We start from the raw sequence: 23,228 nt of genomic DNA, 5'->3' as shown, positions 1-23,228 counted from the left end.
TGAGCAGAGTAATGGATTCCAGCTTCAAGGAGAGGGAGATAGGAGTTGTCACTCTGCTTTAGAGACAAGGGGGATCAGCTGTTTGGAAACCTGCACACTGCTAGTGATGAAATTGGGGTTGTGCTTGGGAAGTGTGGATGGGAAGGCAGGAGGTGTGTGGCTCTGCAACAGAAAAACAAGGCTGTGATGTAAAGGAACATAATGATTCCCCATCACTGTCTAAGGCTGTCTGTAGTTGTGCCTTTCTATCACTTTATGGACTTCCCAGTTGTTAGGACCCCCCTCACTGTCATAGGGAATGAAGAAGATTTGCCTCATCTCTGGCCTTGCCTTCTAGGAATGTGGTAATCAGATTGCAAGAAGATGAACTTTTGACCTTCTGTATGCTTTTCTCCTTAAGAAAAAAAGCTTTTCCTTACATTTATCTTTAGGTCACTTATTTCAAGTCCAAAATATGAGATTTATTAGGATCTGACAGCTGTAATGGTGTGTTTTAGCTTGCTATGAGCAATATGGAATTTGTATGAGTTGATTGGCTGGAAAAGCAGATTTACCCTTTAGAATAAAGGTTGAATAGGAATATGTTGCTAAATTAATTGAAAGCTTTTGATTCAGTAACTAGTTGACTAATTAAAAATATTAGCAGTGTCTTTTAAAAATCTGTGGTTTTTTATCAAGTGTATTTAATTAAAATGTCATTTATGTGTAGATGAGGGAGACATGAATTTCAGTGTAGAGACAGGGTCTATTCCAGGAAAACTATTTTCAGAGGGTTTAAACTTAAAATGAGTCAGAAAAATATTTATTTTATGGGATTACAGGAAGACATAAGTTAACCTGTAACTGACCTTAATGTTGTCCAAAGAAATTCAGCTGTATTTCAGTGCTTAAATATAAGCCAAAGACTGTCACTGGCATTGAACTGCTACACAGTGCAGTCCATGTGCCATGTACTGCATATAATTTGAGAGTGCTGTTCCCACGAACATCAAGGTCTACCACAGCCTAAAGGGATTTTATTTTTGGATAAAGCTGCACAAAGAGAAGTGTTGTAGACTATTTACAGCCAATTACAGGAAGAGGCAGTGTGGTTTACAGCATGCCCTTTCTCTGTGAGGTATGATTCTACTCCAGTTCCAACTGATCAAAGTTTTGCCATGGGATATTAATCCTAGCAGCCACAAATGTATGGATCACTTAGGGGTAACTCTGCTGTGGTAGAGTGTTTTGTGTGTTTTGGCAACTGTGCTGTCTTTAGGGGAGGGCTTGTGGAAGGGCAAGCAGTGGAAAAATACCTTAGATCTGGTAGAACTGGACAGCTGAATATGGTGCTGGAGGGATGGGTAAAGGTAGGGAAAGGGAGTTGTCAACATCACCACGTTGTGTGCCACGAGGGTGGGGTACACTTCACACTGGAGGGCTGTTGAATAAGGCAATAAAGTAGCAGCTTGGACATTCAGAGACCTGCCAGATTTCTAAAGGGTCTTCCTTTTCCAAAAGGGAGGTAAGGTCCTGTCAGGCCACATGAAAAGAAAGGGCACTGTGGAGATGTTCACAAACAGACCTGGCACGGGTCTCCTCTCAATAGTCAGGGCAGCAGGTTATGTCTTCAGCTGTAGCACTGGGATTTTCTCCCCTGTTTTGAGGTTCCTTGTGTAGGTCTTGGTGGATCTCAGTGGTCAGACCTGTGGTGCCCTGCAAGAGGAGAACCAGCCTGGAGCTGCTCTTGTAGGAGAGGAGAGCAGGAACCAGTGCCACAGTATGACTCCCAGCAAGGCTGGAGCTGCTTTCTTCAGCCTGCCTGGTCTTCTCAGTGATACTTGTTCTGCAGTGACTCATTTTGCCTTTTTTTTAAATAAGAAGCCAAAATGAAACATGATTTACAATACCAAGTTCTTTTCAAAACGCTTTGTGCTCTTCTGTTTAGAAAAATAAGGAAATGATTACTATAATCCAGCTCTACAATATGACATAGGCATCATACACTGTGTGGAGATCTTTTTGAGCAGCAGCTGGGAACTACGGCACCAAGAGAGGGCAAATCCCTTCTCCCTAGCTTTGTGCTGTACCCCTGGGGAGTCAGTAAGCCACTGTCTACTCCAGTGATAGGATGCTGCATTGCCCCCTTGTGAGGCAGCACTTCCAGACCCTCATGAGTTTAACTGGCCTCTTAGTCTACAGTTTTGGAGCCCCTGGTGGTCTAGTGGTAAAGGCGCCGCGCTATCACCGCCGAGACCCGGGTTCAATTCCCGGTCAGGGCCACTCCCGGGCAGGTGGGGCTCGTTAGCCCTTAAAGGCAACCCACCTACGTCCTAAGGACCTCACTGCCACTGTCCAAGCTCGCTTGGCCCCGGCAGATGAACCTTAGGATTAAAGGGTGGGCTCAGTTCCGCGCACACTGTGTCTCACCTAAAAAATCCAATGCGCAGGCTGGAAGGTGGAAAGACCTTCCCCGGATCTTCGCTCGCGAAGACTGGCCATTATTATTAGTCTACAGTTTGGATAAGAAAAGTACAGCTTAGCATGTTTCCCCTGAGAGGTGGCCGACCTTTGGCGGAGGGAGCTGATAACACAGGTTCCTCTTTTAGCCAAGTCATGTGTTCTCTGCTGCTGACTGATGTATTCCTGTGGTAATTAGTTAAATGAAGTACTTTATCATATCTGACAACAAAGCCAAAAACCACATGGAAGCAGGCTGAAGTCACTTGCCTTCCAATAGGTGACTTTACTTGCAGCTGGGGCCAACTTTGCAGTTGCGATGCCACCAAGGTCAGGCTAAGGCTGAGTAGAATCACAGAATAATAGAATCATAGAACGGTTTGGGTTGGAAAGGACCTCAAAGGTCACCTAGTTCCAACCCCCTTGCAGCGCCAGGGTCACCTTCCCCTAGACCAGGTTTCTCCAAGACCCATCCAGCTTTGCCTTGAATGCTTCCACGAACGGGGCATAACAGCGATAAAACCTTTAATAATAATATCAGTAAAGCCTTTCCTTTCCTGATCGGTTGTATTCAGGGAGAGCTTTATCGTGGAGTTCTGGGGCAGGGGTACACGGGTGCTCCAGTGCGGTTGCGAGCCCCTAGGGCTTACAGGGTGTGTGGGGGAGGCAACGCCCGAGGTTGGCGCTGGCCTCGGACCTCCGCAGGGCCCGGGTGTCAGCGGGCACCGGGTGGCCCCGGGTGGCCCCGGGTGGCCCCTGGCAGCGCCTCCGCCACCGTCCGGGGCCGCGCCGCCGTCTGTGGTGCCACCGTGTGGGCTCCTCGGCTCGTACAGGCTCCGGGCAGGCACCGGAGCTGGGCTGGGGTTCAACGCGGCAGGGATGCCCGAGCCTTCTGCCGCGCTCCCCATCCCTGCCCGAGCATTTCAAGGGTGCTTCGGGCACGCGGCATAGCCTGGCAGAGGACAGAATCATGGAATCGTTACGGCTGGAAAAGACCGCTGAGATCGTCGATTTCAACCATTAGCCCGGCACCACTGTGTGCAGCACTAAAACATGTCCCTAAGTACCATATCTACAGGTGTTTTAAATACCTCCAGGGATGACGGCTCAATCGCTTCCCTGGGCAGCCTGTTCCAATGCTTGAAAACCCTTTCTGTGAAGAAATTTTTCCCAATATACAACCTAAACCTCCCCTGGTACAACTTGAGACCATTTCCTCTTGTTCTTTTGTTTGTTACCTGGGAGAAGAGAGCTACCTTAACTCATTACAACCTCCTTTCAGGTAGTTGTAGAGAGTGATAAGCTCCCCACCTCGAGCCTCCTGTTCTCCAGGCAGGAGTCCAGAGGACTGGAGCTGTTTGACCTGAAGCTGTGGAGGTAGGAGAGCAGCTTGAGTGCTGTTCCCAGGATTACCCCGGTTGGCACACCTGTCACATTAGGGTCTCCTCCTCTCAAAAGCACATTGGTGTTTCCCATCATTTTGGCTTGTTCTGTTCCTGAGTCAGACACTGCCCCATCCTGGGGGGTGTCTGACCTTAGCCACTGGAGATGGGAGGGAGTGGGGAGGTACAAGGAAGAGAGATGAGGAGAGACAAACCATTAGGGTGGGAGGTAGGGGACTAGTACGATATTTTATCTGGAGCCCAGAACAGATTCTGTGACACTGGTTCCTCTCCAAGCCATGGCACTGAGTAAGGCCTATTGTCTTCTGGGAAGTCAGACTGTCAGAAAAAGTGTCTTCCAATATAAATGTTACACCTTTCCACTCTTCCTCTCTGCAGTTCCCAACTCCACAGTTGTACCATGGTTTTTGCTAAGTGAAAAGGGAAAAGCTGTTTCCCTCCATGATCTTCACACTGGCCCCAGCTTCATGAGACCTGAGCATACTTGTTCACCCGCTGTTGATGTTACTAATGCTGGTTTCCTGGTGAAACTCATGTCTGTGCACACACACACACACAGACAGAGCCTCTTCAGGTGCTGCCTCTCCTGGGTGTGTGATTGCACTGAATGACCTGCACTGGGCTGGGGTCTGCTCTCTACCCCAGGCCAGTGGGGCCAGCTGGGTCCCTCATCCTGCTGTGGCTCACACAGGCAGGTGCTGACATGGGGCACGACCACAGGACTGTGCTACCACATGTGGGAAAGCCCAAGCTCTAGGAATCTCGCCTGCTGGACCCAAGATGGGTGTGTCCAAGTCTTGCCAAAACAAAAAAATGCAGAACTAGCACTGACATCATGCTCACTCACAAGACGAGAAATTCCAGCTCTTGTAAAGCCAGTTGTCATCACTGAATCATGTGAGCTGCTCTGGATTCCCCCCACTGGCTCTAGTATTCCTACACAATTATTATTTTAGCAACGCTGACCTTCAGCTACATTTAACATGGGAAATGGGATCAGAAACAGCCACTTATGTGGGGAAAGTAAGTTTATATTGAAAATGTAATACACAAGTATATCCTTTTACTGTTGAAATGGTTTAAGTATGATTTTAATCTGAAGGCAAAGTTTTCTTCAGGATACTTGTTCAGGTATCTATAAACTGTGGGGGTGTGAATATATAGAAGTCAAAACTTGAAAAAAACCCATTGCCTTAAGGAATAGCTAGGCTTTTAGCAAGACTTAGTAATACTAATTTTTAATCCCCTGTAACATTTCAAGGTATTGCCTTTCCCTTCACACAGTCACTGGCTGATAGCTACCATAGTCCCCTTTGGGCTGCTGACATCATGTGAGAGCCATTCCCTTCTCAAGCCTGAACCAAATGTTGGATAAATGTCACAGGTATTATTGCTTGAGATAGGGCTGAGCATCGACATACCATGCAGAAGTCACCTATCATGTTGTGAGCATAGTATTTGAGGCTGGTGGGCCATGTCTTAGTCTCTTTGCTGGGCTTTTATGACTGCTGAATCTCATTTGAACAGAATCACTCTCCCCTTTTGATGCAGCTGTCACAGATTAATGGATTTTAGGGATTTAGAGTTGCTCTGCCCACTGCAGAAATAAAAATGAAATTTCGATCCCTTAATTTATCCTGCTGTAACTTCATTGATTTGTAACTCCCTATAAGACACCCCAGGTTTATAGGGTTATAATGGGACACCTTTATCTAGGAGACAATATGAGATTAAGACTTAGATTTAAGTCAAGGTTTTTGAATAAGCTGTCAACCTTTTGTAACATAAACCTGCCATTTTTGGTTAAAACTCAATTTCTTACAGGAGAATCAAATGTGATGTTAATTATAATAATTTTCATACTTCTAAACTAGAGAATAGACAGAGTTCTTCCAGGGGGCTGCACAGAATGTTTAAAGAGGATGGAATGATATCTTGGCAAATGTTTTGGAAAGGTTGTAGTAGAACAGATAAACCCCTCATTTTTTTCAGACATGATCCTCTGTCCTATGGTATTCAATAGTTGGACTTACTCAAAGGAAAGATTCTGACTATTGTTGGCCAAAGCATGTGGAGAATACTACATCTTTAGACAGTGGGAACTGAGCTATAAAGAGTATATGGTCATGAAGTACAGCTATGGAGGCATCCCAGCTCCAGATTACCAGGTTAATATGTGTTTTCATCCTTCTCCAGGCACTCTGGCAAAAAAAATGATCCCTTAGATTACAGTTGTAGAGATTTTCTGACCTATTGTACCTTCCCACCACAGCTGTTGTTTTAATACTATCATCCCCCAGATCTGAGCTGATTTCTCCTTCCTTCACTTACCAAACACTGAGGGATGATCTCCATATGTCTCCAGATCATCCTGGTACACAGGAAATGCTTGCTCAGCACATCAGCCACACATGCAGCTCAATAAACCTTCAGCCAATTTGGCAACTACTGGCCCATTTTGTTGTTGTTGTCTTTGTTGCATTTTGTTTTCCCAGTGGGTAATTTTTCCCTTGTAACTTGGAAAAGATCTCAACTGAGGCCAGAAAAGGGCATTTAGTATATTTTGTTTTGAGAATAATGTTTCTGTTTGGGATTTTCAGCTCCTGAAGGACTCCCTGGAGCAGCACTTACCAGCCAGATACACAGCTGAGGTGACACGGGAGGGTCTGGTCACTAGAGGCACCAAGGCAGGTGGTGGGGACAGACAGGCAGACAGAAATACTTTTCATCCTTTCTTTTAGGTGCCTATAACTGCAGACATGTCTGAGTTGCATCTGAACAACTAGAAACAAGAGAGAATTACTGGCCCCCACTGAGGCTTTGTGCCCTTGCCATATGACAAGTCTTGGTATGCATCTGCACAGATTTGGACCTGTCATCCGCAGGTTGCGAGCTCCCATTGTCCATGGAAAAATTTCAGCACCTTCTCGCTGGCTCCAGAACAGTCCTGTGAGAGAAACAGGCCAGGAAAAGCTGACTGCAGTGGCACTGCTGTGGGAACACCTTCAATAATTCAATAAAAATGGGTGTTTAACCGAATGCCAGGCAGCAGGTAGGTTAGAAAGAAGGGTGATTAGTAATAAACACTGGTTTGAGCCTCCCTGCTGTGATCCTGCTGTGCAAAGTGAAAGCAGATGAGGCATTAATCTCTTTCAGGTGCTTTCAGGCTTCTTCATGTGAGGGAGCAGGGCTAAAGTAGGGTTGTGTGTTATTCGTGCTTGTTTCTTCTGTCTGTTGCAAACACATTGCTGCTCTGGGCAGTTGCTGCAATTGCCAGAGTGGATGATTAATAACAGGAATTCAGTCATCTATTCACAAAAACTTTGATGTATCCAGAAAATTGAGTTAACCACGTGGCTGCTTTTTGCAAACACTCCTCTCTCTCTTCTCCAGTTTTCCTGGAATTCCTTTTCTGTGGCTGTGGATCTTCTCCAGTTCTGCCCTTGCATGTATGCCTTAGATGTGTAGCTGTTTCCTCTTCTGGGCTTTCTGTTTGACCGTTTTCCCCCCATCCAAGCTACTCATCTCTCTCAGTCCTCTGCCACTAGTCCTCTTACACATTCACTCCTCCTTCACCCTCCTCTTGATGGTTCTGGTCCACTCTAGTATTATATAATGGATCTTGCCCTCATGCTGTAGCTAGGAGCTGGCTCTGGAAGCAGGTTGTGCTTTACCATTTGAAGGTGCTGTTCCAGTGTTTTGCAAAATGGTACAAACAGCGTTTGCATCTTACTACTGATATTTTGTCTCTTTAGTGTTAAAAGGTAGATTATCATTAAAAGACTGACTTGATGAACCATGTATAACAGCAAGAGAATAATACTAATATAACAAGGAACTGAAATGCTTTGTTTGGAAAAGCAGAAGTTTTTACTATAAGCAGACTAAAATGAATACATATGTCTTCTAGTTTAAGAAAAGTATTGTAAAAAGCCCAGAAAGCTGGTAGGGGGTGTGCTGGACTGCACAGATCAAACAAGATGAGATAATTTATGTTGTAAAGACCTACACACTCCCTACCAATCTGCCTCACTGAATGATTTAGATATTTTAGATTTAAGAATGGCCTTTGGGCTTATTCCATATCATTAATTGCATGAGTCTCCTGTTGCCTTTGTTCTTGAAAGGGCAAGTGGCCAGGCCATAGTACTGGAAGTAGCTGTTGAGCTCTGTTGTCTGGGTTAGGGTTAATCACAGCAGCTTGCTTCCTTCAGTGCTGAATCATCAAGGGGAAAAAATGTAAGCTTGGCAGTAAAATATGTATGTGCTGCATTGTAGATTTTCAAACTTGCCTTTGCAAATTGAAACCATAAGAGTATATTATAGAGAGGGCTCAGAAAGCTTGAAATGGCTTTTCTCCTCTTCAATAAGTTATTTTATCCATAATCTTAAATAGAAGCAGTGCTACTGAAAGGACTTTTGTAGCTCTGGTGGAATAGCTAGAGTACAAAAATAAACATAAAAAATTGAAAAGGCTGTTCTGGGTCAGGAAGAAAAAGGTCTTTCTGTATCAACCTGTCTATGGATGGGACTTTGAGAGGAGGTGACACTGTCTTCCTTTGAGCCCAGGGGAGCCTCTGCCCAAAACAGGGAAGAGGTTTAGACTCTTTCAAGCATAGAAGAAGCAGCAACTGAAGCCTGCTGAGTGAACCAGGAACTCTTTGTATATCATCGCTTGTCATTTCTCTTATGAAAATGAGAAAGGGAGTGGCTGAACTCTTCTGCCATTGCCGGAGCTTAGAGAAAACGAGTTATCGTGGGTGGGGATGGGGATTTGCTGGTGATTTCTGTGTGCAGAGGCATAGGACTGTGGGTGCAGGGCTGCAGGAACAGAGAGTACAGCTGCTTCTCGGGAGCTGGCCTCGGAGAGTTTCCTGCTGCTGGCTCTCCAGGCAGGCAGGCAGGCAGGCAGGCAGGCAGTCTCTGGCCCAGCTACGTGTATTCACACTTATTTATATAAGCACACATACTAGAGAATTATCTTTGGCCCTTGCAGAGCTGCACGCTCCAAAACATATGTAAGCATTGGCATTAGGAAACACTGGGAAAGTCCAAACACCACATCAGCACACATACATGTTTAAGACTGGCTGTAAAGAAAGATTTGGTATAAACCAGACCTTTTCTCTCTTTCTTTTATGTATATTGGCTCCTGATAAACTGAAATCTCATGCTGTTTCACTCCTAGGTGTTTACAAGACAGAGTTGTGACTGATGTATGGGTCATATGACAGCTTGCATGATGGGGAGAGGTGGTACAGTTTGGGCAGAGCTGACCTCTGACAGCATAAAAAGTTGCATAGACAGAGAGAAAACAGCTTAGCATGCTGCAAAAGTGTGAGGCTTAGATCTAATTTTAGACCTAGGTTTAGATCTAGGTGTAGGAGGAGCAAGGAGCCAGTTTTGCTAGTCAGTGGGTGAGTACTGATAACTCTGATTTTGTAAGGGGCATCCTGGGTCAAGAGTAGTGGAAAAGCTTTATCCACTAAGCAGCGATGTTGCAGATTCAGCCCTGCTTATCACATACTGAGATGAATAACTTCAGTTGCCATGGAAAAGATTTATATGGATTTGGGTTCCTCATCTAAAAAATAGATTTATCCTCTTCAGTCAGCATCTTTGTTAATGAGTAATAGCCATGGTGTTTAATAGATTGCCTCTCCCTCTGTAAGTATGGTAAAAACATGCAAGTGTAGAAGCCAGGTAGCAGCCAGTCTGAAAACAGAGCTGCCTTTACCTCTCCTGTGCTAACATCTCCTCCTGCTCACAAAAGGATCCAATCCTCTGGTGAACCCAGGGATAGCTATGATTTAGCGAAATTTTACATGTCTCTTCCATCAGCTATCCATTGCTTCCTGATGCCTTCCTTCTGGCCAGCAGGGCAGAAAGAGGCCTCTGCTAAATGCAGCAAGTCTGCTGCAGCTCAGAGAGCTGGAGCAGGGAGAAGAAGCAGCACCATGTGCAGACCCCGCCTACTGCATTTCCTCTTCGGTTTCCTCTGCTTGTTCCAGCGTGTTCCCGGAACACTTTTTTGTTCCAGCTGAATAAGCAGAATCCTGAGACACCATTGAGAGTGGACTTGTGCCACACTGATGGCTATAACACTCCTGTACAGCAAAAGAAGTCAGGGAGATTCTGTGTGCCTCAGTTTCACTATTTGATCATTGCATATCAGAGAAAGAAACAAAAGGGACATTTGTAGCTTGGCCCCAGAGGGAACAGAGGGCAAAATGCCTCTTGCCGTTGAGGAATTGTGAGCAGATGTAGTAAGACCATTCATACTCCCCAAATGCCCCATGAAGAACTGTGCTCAGCACACACGACCCTCTAGTGTAAAATAATAGCTACAGTACGTTTATTTTCTGCTCAGAAGAGAAAAAAAAAAGGTGTCAAATATTTCTCATCCACCCTTCAAACTAATGAAGGGGATTCATTGCTAATGACGCAGCTGATAAACAGAGACAGTGTCACTTTACTTGTTGGGATGTGACTGAACTCAAACCAGTCCCATCCAGACCATGTTTTCCCTTCTGCATGGAACATTTGTCTGGCTCCAGACTTGTGTCCAAGGCCTCTCAAACGTGGGTGTGATGGTATTAGGCTATAAGACTATTCAGATTCAGGAGGTAGTGACATCCAATTTTATCAGCAGGATTAATAGCTGGAGCTCTTAGTAACAAGAGACCACTCCTTTCTCTTTTTCAGATAGCACTACACAAAATGCTATTCCTTGATTATCCCCAGATGTAACACTACATGCAGTATCTGGCTGAGATTAAGCTTTTTTAGAAATGCCTTGACCTTAATAACTAACTCACGGAGGGGATCGTGCCTAGCTAGGGGAAACACTGAAATCCTATAACAGAAGGCACTGTTGATGAACCAGGTATTATTTAATGTAATTAGCATAATGTACTGAGCCAGGAAAGGAGAATGTATGGATATAATTTTTTCCAGCTTGCTGCTTACCAGAACTTGTTGGTGTTGGAGGTGGACTGTTTCTGCTAGTTCTGATGCCTCATTTATTTTATGAGGTAATGTGGCTCAATTACAATCCATAATATAGAACCAGACTAATTTCCAATTCAATGTCCCCCTCCAAGATAAAACCCCGGGGTTAATTTGGTTCTCATTACAATGACTTTATTTTGGCTAAAGAACGATCAGCTCATTAGCAACACATATGCAGATGATTACATTTAAACAAATATGCCAGGAGTAGAAGTTTAAGCTCTGTTTAGCAGTAATAAAAGAAAATGTAATGAATTTGGTCTTAGGAGGACAAATGCTTGATTTAAAGATGAACAAGAAGTTAGATGCCTGTCCCCCCACTGAGAGCTAGGAGAAATAGCAGCAGAGCTAGATCCCCAGTACATCATAAGGAAAGTGCAGCTGTTGGTGTTGAAAAAAATTTGCAGTTACTGACTTAGCTCCTATGAGGCACTGGTGAAAACAACTCCAATACCTTGGTAGCAATAGTTTTCTTTATTTGCCAGTATTGGAGAAGGACAATATAAAATCATTGGCTATTGGAAGCAAAAGAGGCCTCTCCTGAGTCATCAAACCATGTTCCTTCAGAATCAAGAGAGCTTCATTTATTTGATCTAGTAAACAGAAAGCTGAGGAGATCTGATTGCTCTTTGTAAACAGGGGGTGAAAGAATGTGCCAGGGAGCACAGAGAGATATTTAAGCTAAAGAACAATGCTGGCACAACACCACATGGATATAAACTGGCCACAAATACTTTCGAACAGGAAATTAAAAGGCAATTTCCAGCCATTAGAAGAGTGAGCTTTTGGAAAAGCTTTCTCATGAGAGTGGTTGGGGAGGGAAATAATTAGTTTTAAGATGTTATTAAAAGTATGATAAAATGCAGTTACTAGAGATAGGATGAAGTAGGATGGGGAAGAAACAAAGTCTCCTCATACCTACCAAAGGCTGAATTGCTTTACAAGAAAGGCATGGACAACATCATGTAGGACCAACAGATTTTTTAGTGGAGACCAACAAGACACCTTGTTATGTATGGAAGGACTCCTACAGAGTTTTAGACTAAACCAGATTGATAAGGACCTACATTTTGATTCGTGAAATTTCCTAGGCACCAAAGTTACAGTTTTTAGGCATGTCTAGAAATCTTGGTTACTTGCCAGGGCTGGGCTCAACACCTTTTTCAAGCGCAGGCCTGATTTCTTGGGAAACAGCACTTCAGATACATTGCCAAGTCCTCCCATTTTTAAAGTGGATCAAGGACTTGCTGGTCAGTGGGCTTGCCTGCCATACTCTGTTCCTGATACCTGCAGTCTTTCCTGTCTTTTATTAAACTCCACTTCTATCTCTTTTCCTGGGTGAGGGTATTTTTTTTCTGTGTGTGGATGAGGTGTGTGAGGTGCCTGCAACTGCTGCTTGTGTGCCCAGGGTGCAGCAGCTGGAGGGATCAAAGTGTGTGTGCCTTGTGTGTGTTTGTCAGTGTGTGCCATTGTTAGCAAACACTAAACTGGATTAGCAGTGGACAGGAAAAAATATTTGGGAGATGGATATTTGAGGGACTGTAATCCTGAGCTAGATACTGACAAGACCAGAGGATCTCATAGTTGGATACTTGAGGAATCAGGAGGTCCAAGCCAGCTATTAGGAAGACCACAGTGTCTTGGGCTTGGCTAACAGTGAGACCATTGGTCTGGAGCAGCTGCCAGAGGGACTAGTGTGTGTGTGTCAGCATATGAGGCAGTTCAGTGTATCCAGGGGCCAGCTACTGGGAAGCAGCCTAGTTACTGCAGGTTCCAGTGTGTCTGTGCTGAACAACTGGAGGGATTCACCTGTGCTTCTTTTTCATCAATGCTCTGTCATCCTGTTTAGCCAGAAAGGGGAACAGGATGATGCTTTGTGTTTGCCTGTACTGCATTTTCTCTTTGTGTGTATATGTAATATGTGCCTGCTGGGAATACGTGCTTGTCCCTGATATATCTGGACCTCAGGACACAAAACTTCAGCAGCCTCTGTGAGGATACCAGATTGGACAATTCCTAGCACCAGGGAGGTATTATGCACACCTGCCCTGTAATGATTTTTCTTTTCCTTTTTATTTGCAGGTCAATGCCAAACAGCACAGAAAGGTATGATGTGTCTTTGGTTATTCTTCGTGGAGAATCTCAAAACCTTAAGTATTTCTTCATTATTTCTTGACAAGTATTCTAATGTTGGTGCTATAGTAGGTTTTGTTACAGGAGAAATGTACTTTTTTATGCAATATAGGATTTTGCTGCTGTGACAACAGTATTTGTTACCAGCTAGAGCCATTATCAAGAGAAGGAGGCTCAAACATAGACCCAATACTATAATAGCCAGTAATTTAATGAATAGGCGTCTGTCTATCACTCCCTTTTCATCTTTGAGTTGGCTGAAGGTATTACCATCACTTATCCTTCTGAAGACCTCCTAACCTGATTTCTTATAAAGTAATCACATTTATGGGTCTACTTGTCTGTGAGTTAAGTCCCAGAATAACTTTTGATCTCTTAGGGCAATTTCAATCAAACTTCACAGAGGGCCTGCAGTTTCAGAGATATTAAACTCTACAAATTTGGTGGGCTCCAGCAGAGAAGAGAGATATCTTACTGGTACATTCCTCACTAAAAAAAAAAATCTATATGATTTCACACCTCATCAGTGAATCCATATGATAAGGCAAGGACAGGGAAGAGAGTGATATCACAAATACACTTTCTTTCAGGAATCTGAGTTTTTCTCACATTAGACAACAGCAAATTTACACCTCAACAGATATTTGTTCTCTCTTGGGAGTTTAATAAACTCAAATTGTATTTGTCATTTAAATCAAATAAGATTTAATTGGAAACTAAATTGGAGAGACATGGATTTCATGGGTGGACCACATAGTGGATAAGGAATTGGATGGATGTTCACACTCAGAGGTGCAGTCAGTGGCTTGATGCTCAGGTGGAGAGCAGAGATGAGTGATTTTCCTCAGGGGTTGGTACTGGGACTGGTGTTGTTAATATTTTTGTCGGCCACATGGGCAGTGGGACAGAGTGCACCCACAGCAAGTTTGCCCATGACACCAAACTGTGAGGTGAGGTCAACACACTGGAGAGAAGGGATGTCATCCAGAGGGACCTTGATAGGCTTGAGAGGCAGGTCTGAGCAAACCTCGTGAAGATGAACAAGGCCAAGTGCAAAATCCTGCACCTGGGCCAGGGCAATCCCAAGACAAAAACAGCCTGAGTAGAGAATGGATTGAGAGCAATCCTGAGAAGGACTTGGGGGTAGTGGTTGATGGGAAGCTCAACATGACCAAGCAATGTACACTTGCAGTCCAGAAAGTCAAAAGTATCCTGGGCTGCATAAAATGCAGGTCAAGGGAGATGATTCTGATGCTGTACTCAGCTCTTGTGAGACCCTGCCAAGAGTACTACATTCAGCTCTGGTGCTCTTAACACAAAAAAGGACATGAATCTGTAGGAGCAAGTCCAGATCAGGGGCCACAAGAAGGCTGGAGCACCTCTCCTATGAAAACAGGCTGAGACAGTTAGGGTTGTTCAGCCTGGAGCAGAGAAGGTTCCAGGGAGACCTTAAAGCATCCTGCCAGCACCAAGGGGGTGCCAGCACCTGTAAGAGGTCTGGAGAGGGACTTGGGAGAATGGCTTTAAGCTTAAAGGAGTCAGATTATATTTTGGGAAGAAATTCTCACTATGAAAGTGGTTAGGCACTGGACCAGGCTGCACAGAGAATTTGTGGCTGACCCACCCCTGGCAGTGTTCAAGGCAGGACTGGATGGGGCTCTGAGCAACCTGGTCTAGTGGAAGGTGTCCCTGCCCCTGGCAGGGGAGTTGGGACTACATGATCCTTAAGGTCCCTTTCTATTCCAAACTATTCTACAATTCTATGATTATGTGTCAGCCTTTCATTTAGAAACTAGACTTGATTAATTTTGATTGTTTTCTAATTTTGGTAGTTTTCAAACTATGTTTCAAATGCACTCCCACATGGGCTAGGTACTCCAGTGTTTTCTGGGCAGGAATTTATCCTTTTTATTTTTTCTCAGGTACTGAATTAACAAAATGCATCTTATTTAGAAACCATGGTCATCAGTCAGATAAGCCCTGATGCCCCATCACACTCACAGATACCATTTGAAGTCTGAATGACATCTAAATGCATCAAAGCCTTTGCAATCAGTCTCCAGACCATGCATGGTTCTCATCATCTTTCTATATGTTGTTTTAGACATGAAATTCATTTCAGAGTATTGCAAACTGCTTCCAGCCTATCTGAGAACAAAAGGAATAAGTTCATTAAACGTGGTATTTGTTATGTTGTCTTTGAACTATTCAGAATGTCTGTGAAGTAAGTTATTTTTCCTCTATTCATCTCCCTTTCATAGCAAAGTGTGTGGATATTGCCTTAAGTTCTTGTACTGATGTTGCCTATACTCAAATGGTGTATCCCAATTTTCTGGATCAGAAGTCTCGAGAAGTGGTTGAGTACAGCTCTGAGTACCTGCTCATCAGTGTGCTGCACAACTTGCTCCAGGGAGAGTGTAATCCTGACCTGAGGCTCCTGGGCTGCTCAGTGCTGGCCCCACAGTGTGAAAAGGACAAAGTTATAAAGCCCTGCAGGCATGTCTGTGAAAACCTAAAAAAAAATTGCCTCCCTGCCTTTGATGCAATAGACATGGCTTGGCCCTACTTCTTAGACTGCGACCGCTTTTTCGCTGGGGAAGAAGAGGGATGTTTTGACCCGCTGGCAAAGCTGCGAGGTGAGGAAGAAAGGTCTGCCAACACATCTTGTCTACATGGGAAGGGTCTCATCTCACTTTACTCGACATATCTATGGCACAAAACCTCTTTGCTTGTCATCTCAGCCTGTTACCTTTATAGACGCCTGTGTGATTCATTTTGTTCCACTTATTTTAATACCTAATTAAACTGTGCTCAAGAAGTATCTGTTTCTCTCCCTCATTTACAAAGAGATCAAGACAGGCAGCTCAGAGCAAGATGTTTGGATGCACTTAGATAAGCCCTGTCCTGTGTGATAGCTGTCTATATATTTGAAATATTTTATTTTAAAACTGAAACTTTAATGCACTCATGAATTTTTGACTGCTTGACAAGCTTAACAGCTCATTAAAGTATTCTCATTAATGATTGTCACAGATTTTTGTTTGGATGAAGAAAATCCAGATAGCTGAAGACAGATGAATCTCATAAAAAAATAAATTTGATCCATCAAATTCAAAGGGAAAAATCTGTACAATTTGTGACTAAAATCTGCCAGCATGCAAAGGCCAGATTAAAACTGGAGGTTGCACAAAATATTTGTCAGTGTGCATATGCATTAGTAGGATTTTGAAAACAAAATATGCTACAATACACAGTGTAAGATGTACTACATACATTTGAGGTTTTAATTGTGTCTGTATTTTCCTGTATTTTCCATTCTTCTACTTATAAAGGTATTTTGCAAAAAAAAGGAGGCTTCTATGCAATCCTCTGAGCACTATGGTCTTAAACACCATGTTATAATTTTTCTTTTCAGGAGAAGTAGATGTTGAGGAAGATTTGCCTTCAAACTTGCCAGCAACTTTTATTCAATTCAAACACCATTCATATTCCCAAATGGTGAGCACGTTGAAGAAGACTGCCTCTAAGTGCTCCCATATTGCAACAACTTACAGCATAGGTCGCAGTTTTGAAGGGAAGGATCTTTTTGTGATTGAGTTTTCAACCAAGCCTGGACACCATGAACTGCGTGAGTTACATCAGTGTTGATCAGGGTGCCTGAGGGGAAACCATTCTACCCAAGTGAAAACAGGTCCTTTTAATTGGATAACAAACTGTAAAATGCATTTGTTCAAAAACATTTCTCCTCCCTTGTATTCCTGAATTACAGTGATACCCAGTGATTCACTGTAGCAATTGCAACCCAGAAGCCCAGTAGCAATTTCGTACTGTTATGACCTCTCTGTATGACCCTGGTTAGTACTTCTTGTCCCTAGATGTATGACCATGAACTTGGTTGCAGTGATACGGCTGTTATTTATTTGTACCCAGTGCACAAAGAAGTTGGGACAGTTTTCTGTTACTGACTTGCCCTACTTTATCATCTACCACTTCCTCAGTCTCCCTTTATTTATCTTTGTACCATGAACCCCCCCACGCTTCCTGCAGGTAATGCCTGTCCCTAGTCTGAACACAGCCCTTCACATCCTAAAATGCATACATCTTCTGAGAAAGCCTCAGATACAGAAGGACATTGATATCAAAAAAGGACAATTCAGCACAGAAAACACTCCTGAACAGAGATTCAGGTCAGTGCAATACCTGTCAGTGTAAGAGGTGGATGATACCAGGAATTTGTGATATCAGAGCACCTGAGTAGATGCTGTTATACTGTACAGAGGTGCTAATATATATTAGGATATGAATCCCTGCAGAGGTCAACAGTGATGATCTCTATTTCTTAGATTCATCACTGAGACAGCAAGGGTCATATTTTTAAATGTTCTAAATTCTTCAAAATTCAGATAATTTTCCAGTGGAGTATTAGGTATTGTTTTCCAGTTACCAGCTCCCAGCTCAAAAATTATACCTGACTAAATCTGGTGGACTACTCTGGGCACTTGCTGCATACTAAGAGCCTCAGGTTGTTTTTCATCAGAGGAGCTCCAGCATCAACAGAGCCTCAGCAGTGTGGCAGAACTGAACTCCATCTGACTTAATACTTTATTGAGATAATCATCTCAGGTCAGGCTACTCTGTCCTCTGTGTGCTGTGCTGCAGGGCATGCAGAGACAGTAAAGACTGGTAGATTTTTTTACCCTTGGTCATTCTGCCTTGCATGTGTAGAGGTGTTTTGAGGTGCCTTTAGACTTGATCAGGTCCCAGTGGATGTCTTTAACAGAGAAAAGATCTACATTAAATTTTCCTGGTCTATTATACTTCCTCTCTTTTTTAAAGAAAGGAAGTTGCAGGTGTCTTTTGAAACTTCTATTCCATTTGCCAGGAAAACACAAAGTCTATGAATCAGGCTTTTAAATGAAAACTGTGATATGACATGATAAAAGATGGTACTTAGCCATTACATTACCTAGCATTTTCTTCTTAAATCTGTTGCTTCATGCTGCTGAGGATAGCCTGAAAGGAGGTGGAAATAGCTCCAGAGCTGGAGATTTTGCCAGCCTGATCAACTGGCATAATAGCTCTGTGCCAGGCTCCCTCCAGTGTCTAGTGCTCAAGACTGACCAGGATCAAAGGCAGATATGAAGGGGTAGACAGGAAAGGGTGCAACTAATTTGTACTTTCCATTAGGCTCTAAGGAAGGATGGAAACTGAGAGAATAACTGCAGGGAATTGTGAAGTTATGTGTTTCTAATAGTCTTATTCCAAGGCTATTTAGCCTGAAAGCCACTTTTTATGCACAACCCAATTTCTGTTCCAGATAGAGGGATAATATATTACACATCTGCAGGTCATTTCTAGGATCTGTGACAAAATTGAAGCCATCCAAGGTAATTGAGAGTGCCAGGGGTGTATTTTGTTCCTCTTCAGCCATGGTTTGACATTTTTTTTTGCAGCATTCTTGTTTACAATTAATGATGAATCTAGCAAAAGCTGAGAGCAAGGATTGCCTCTTATGGTTTGGAATATTGACAGATTGGACTTACCTTTATTTCACACTATTTAAACTGTTGCTGAATTGATGTGTAATGGAGGGAAGTTCACCTGGAACTGGTGTGCTGTTTACAGGATAGAGTGTACGAAATTAGTGTAAATAAAAGTTTCTGACTCTTTGGGTTACTCTGCTTTTGGAAACCACCCAGGTATAATCAAATTAAAGCATCTCATTACTTCATATTCCACAGTCAAGCCAGAATTTAAGTACATTGGCAATATGCATGGAAATGAAGTTGTGGGGAAGGAACTTCTAATATACCTTGCACAATATCTGTGTTCGGAGTATCTTCTTGGGAACCCTCGCATTCAGACCCTGATTAATACCACCAGAATTCATCTCCTGCCTTCACTCAACCCTGATGGATATGAACTGGCTGCAGAAGAGGTAAAAGGTTTTGTATAAGGAGGTGTTCAGGTCTTCATGTTTCTAGAATTTCCCATGGGAAAGGACAAACTGGGAGGGGAGAGTCACATAAAGGAGGGAACGTTAAAATTGGCAACCAGAATTCCAGCTGGGTTTGGTGGTGGGTTGCTTTCCAAAGATGATGAGAACAGAAATAAAAGGAAATCAGAGCCATATTTGTCAGTTTTGCTGCCTGCATGGGATGATGTGGGAATGACTGTGTTACTTTTTCACACATTTAGCACTCTCTGCAATCAGTTCTAGAACAAAATGCCTACTGACTCACTGTAATGACTTAAATTGTTTTATAAGGAAATGTAGCTTAATACCATGGAATAGATGTTCCACCTCTTTTAGAAGTACAGGTATTATGGACTGTGAATATTTTCTGTATTGTTCCAGTTTCACAATGTGTGGCAGTTTTCAGAGATCAACTCATTTCTGAAGGAAATCTATGAAAACAAAAATTCTATTATATGTTACCTGACATTCTTCTTTTTTCACCTCACTGTTTTCATTACCACCATAAGCATGAAACTAGACCTTCTTTTTTCTGCTTGCTCATGTAGTGAGATTATTGTACTCTACCTGATCTTGTCTTGGGGCATCGCCTGTATTTTCTTTTTCTCCTCCTCTAACCCACTCTGCATGCTGCTCTGTGCTGAGCAAGAAGATGCTGTGTTCCTCTCATGAGTCACATCAGTGGTGAGTGAAATGCTTCCTGAATGCTAGTTAGTGCATTAATATTCATGTGGACAAAAAGTGATTAATAAGAGTGATTTTTTTTTTTAACAAACAGAAATTTTCAGTTTACTTCTTTTAAAACTTCCCTTTGATTAAAATGCCATTTTAAACAATTTCCATAAAGTTCTATTTTGAGAAAGGAAGTTAACCTGAGGTTGGCTTCTGTGTTACAAATTAGGGAGCTGGTTACAATGGATGGGTCATTGGACGACAGACAGCTCAGAACTTGGACCTGAACAGAAATTTCCCAGATTTGACATCTGAGGCTTACAGAAGAGCTGGCATTAATGGAGCCCGTCTGGACCACATCCCCATTCCACAGTCCTACTGGTGGGGTAAGGTATGAATTACAGATTTTATAAATCATATATACTTAAGAGCAACTCAGGAATTAAGAAACTGAGATTGCTTGGTCTGGAGTTCCTTGCTGGTAATCTTGCCAGTTTTGTAAGTACTACTGAACTGGACAGATTCAGAATTGGCATGAAAACCATGGTGTAGGTCTGGACAAAGAGGCAGATCTCACAAATCAGTCATAAAATTTGTGGATAATTTGAACTTTGTTATTTTAGATTAAGAGTAACAATGTTTATGAGGGGGCCACATGTGTGTGATGATTCATTATTAGTGATTTAAACTGTGGTGAACATATTATGACTTTATGGATTTGGCTGTCATTGCACTAAGCTCTACACAGGTTTGATGCAGCAGTGGTTTCTGCCTTGGAAAATGTACAAAGGCTTCATGTAAAGTTGTGTGGCATCAGCATCCATAAAAAAAGGATGTTTATAGATGAGTGCAACCAGATAGAGCAACGGAAACAGCCTGTCAAGCTGTGATGGTGCTGGAAGGGAAAGTTCCTGCTGCAGGATGAGAGTAGAATGGAGGCAGTTCTACAGGGCCTTGCACTCGTCATCATTAAGCTGTGTGCTGCGTTATGTTATGTCCAGGAAAGTAAAACTCAGTTCTACCTGTGTCTCTGGAAGCCCCCAACACTAACAACTCTCAACAGAACTTAGTTCCTCCTGGAAGCATAATCACGGAAGCTAAATCAGTAGTTCTGGAATTGGGAGCTCTGCTTTCCTTCTGCTTTTAAATGCCATTTTATTCTAATTCAATTTCTTATTGCTAGCACAAAGCCTCAGTCAGGTGGGGAACAGGATTGTTTCAGCAGGTGATGTGTTAGCAGGAGATTTGAGAGACCATACTTCAGGTTCCTACAGTGCTGCAGGTGGTCTTGTGTAAAGCCATGTCTAAATCCCAAAGGCATCCCTGATGCTGCAGCAGTGTTTTGCTACCCTGTTTCACAGCAGTGAAATCTGAATAAAAACACATCAATTCCTCAGGATAATGTGCACATGAGGATGCAAAGCTTGAGAGGTTCGGTACAGCATAGAGTATTAGACCACTGATTTTTGACACAACTAAGCTCAAGAAGTTTATTCCGTTTTATGTGTGTAATCACACAGATCCCAGCTCGTGTCACTAGGTTTCTGCAGGAGTATAAGGCCAAAAAATTGAAATTTTCCAACTTTTGACTGAATAATGACAGATAACTGTGAGCTGGGAAATGCAAGTGGGGTACAAAGTCTCAGATGGGAAAGAAGGATTGAGAGCTGTGGAGCAGCACCTGAGGTCAGCTCCACAGACAAAAAATGAAAACAGACAAAAAAAACAAAAAAAGGATTTTTGTAGAAAAGTCAGAGATTTTGATTCACCTCTGTGGTGCCTTGTCCCTAGCAGGTTGCCAGGTACCCCTCCTCAGCTGGACAGGGGAGAGGAAATATAACTAAAAGCTCATGGGCCGAGATAAAGACAGGGAGACATCACTCAGCAACTGCCACCATGGACAAAACAGTATCGATTGGGGAAATTATTTATATTTCTTTTATTTATTATGAATCAAATCAGAGGAGAGGAATGAGAAATCTTAAAACCACTTTTCCCCTACCTCTCCCTTCTTCCCGGGCTTAATTTTACAACAGAATTCTATATGCCCCCTTCCCCTCAGTGGGGCAGGGGGACTGGGAATGGTGGCTGTAGTCAGTTTATCATATGTTGTCTCTGGTGGTCCTTCCTTCTCAGGGGAGGACTCCTCACACTCTTCCCCTGCTCCAGGATGTATTCACTCTGTCTCTCTGCCCAGAGGTGCACGGTTGAAGACCCAAGCAACACCGAAAAAGGACAAACATGTCTTTGTCCCCCACCCCACCCTAGGCAGTGCCCAGTGCAAACTGTGAGCTTGTCTCACACTGTTCAGAGTCCCCTCTAACTCTGGATTTTCTGGTTCCAACCTTCTCCATCCCTCTCTGAGTCCTGCTTCTGCCCTGGTTCCTTTTCCTGACCTGTGAGATGGTCAGTGGTAGGCAACCACTTGCAGAAGTAATTTTTATAACCAAGTATTTAGCTTTTCTAGACACTGTACCATTACAGTTTATAGAAGGATGGATGGAAACAGCCTAACATTGCTCTCACAGTTACAGCTACAGCTCTACCCCAGCTGCAGTGTGCTGGTCACCCTGGGTTGTTTGTCACCAGAAATAAAGAGCTAAGGAGCCTTGGCACACAACACCCCCTGCCTGAGCTCTGCCTCAGTGGATGCAGATATGGGATTATAAATACATTACTTCTCCTGCAAACCTTTTTGTTGTTTTTAAAGAATAATTAGGGTGATCATCCAAGAATACATTCCTCAAAGCACCAAAGCTTAGGGAATTTCTAGGTGCTGTCCTGACTCCAAAGTTAGTCCAGGCCTTAACAACACCCAAAGCATCTCCAAATCTGTATGCTTTGCAGAACAAGTGAGGGAACCAATTTGCCTGTGGCCTTGATGGCACCAAAAAATCTCCCTGCTGACTGCTGTTTCACATGGTTCACAAATCTGGCAGTAAGTGGTCTCGCAGCCTCATTTCCGTCTCCTCTGCTGGTGGTATCACAGGACAGCCAAATCAGCTCTCCTGTAATGAGCCTCAATTTTGTCAGGCAGATGAACCCATGGCTCTCACAGTAGTTGGCTTTGTGTATGCAAGAGCATTAGATTGAGTGTTTCAATACTAGCCTCTCAGCTTTCATTTACTTAATAGTGTTTGTTACCTGCCTTATTAAAGTAATTATCTGAATATTGCAGGGCATTGTATAAAGATAAGAAAACAGAAAGCAAGCTCTCAGCCAATCCCCTAAGCTCAGGAGAGCTTCTGCTCCCCATAACCCTTCCTGTACAGGATGTATTGTTCCCCACTATTATGAATTATTGTAATAAGTGGTCTGAGGGCTCAGACTGAGATACTTCAGGCTTTGTCTGAAATCAAGTCAGTTCAATTGGCTTGATTAAAACAGAATTTGGAAGTCTGTGCCAGTGGAGGCTGGCATAGTCTTTAGGAAAATCAGTCTGGCTGCCTCTAAAAGGAAAAAAGAAATCTTTGAAAGCCATGGAGACAGTGACTAATTGCAGTATAATTGACAGAAATGAGATTCAGGTTTAAAAAAGGTAGTGGCTGTTCTCTGTACTTACGCAGAAATAATTTAGCTGTTTTCTAATTGTG

At 43.2% G+C, this 23,228-nt stretch overlaps 1 protein-coding gene across 1 annotated transcript in view; it reads left to right on the top strand.

Moving 5' to 3' along the window:
- Nucleotides 1-23,228, top strand: part of CPZ (carboxypeptidase Z) — a 37,181-nt gene that overhangs the window by 312 nt on the left and 13,641 nt on the right. The window contains exons 2-6 of the mRNA XM_050337584.1: nucleotides 12,936-12,959; nucleotides 15,248-15,622; nucleotides 16,402-16,614; nucleotides 18,728-18,924; nucleotides 19,865-20,026. Of these exons, the coding sequence (XP_050193541.1) occupies nucleotides 12,936-12,959; nucleotides 15,248-15,622; nucleotides 16,402-16,614; nucleotides 18,728-18,924; nucleotides 19,865-20,026 (971 nt within the window). The remainder of the gene's footprint in view (nucleotides 1-12,935; nucleotides 12,960-15,247; nucleotides 15,623-16,401; nucleotides 16,615-18,727; nucleotides 18,925-19,864; nucleotides 20,027-23,228) is intronic.

The sequence above is a fragment of the Myiozetetes cayanensis genome, unplaced genomic scaffold, assembly GCF_022539395.1.
Source record: "Myiozetetes cayanensis isolate MyiCay16 unplaced genomic scaffold, myiCay2020 scf7, whole genome shotgun sequence".
Classification (NCBI taxonomy): domain Eukaryota; kingdom Metazoa; phylum Chordata; class Aves; order Passeriformes; family Tyrannidae; genus Myiozetetes; species Myiozetetes cayanensis.
Note: the sequence above shows the minus strand (reverse complement) of the source record. Positions and strands in the feature narration are given on the sequence as shown.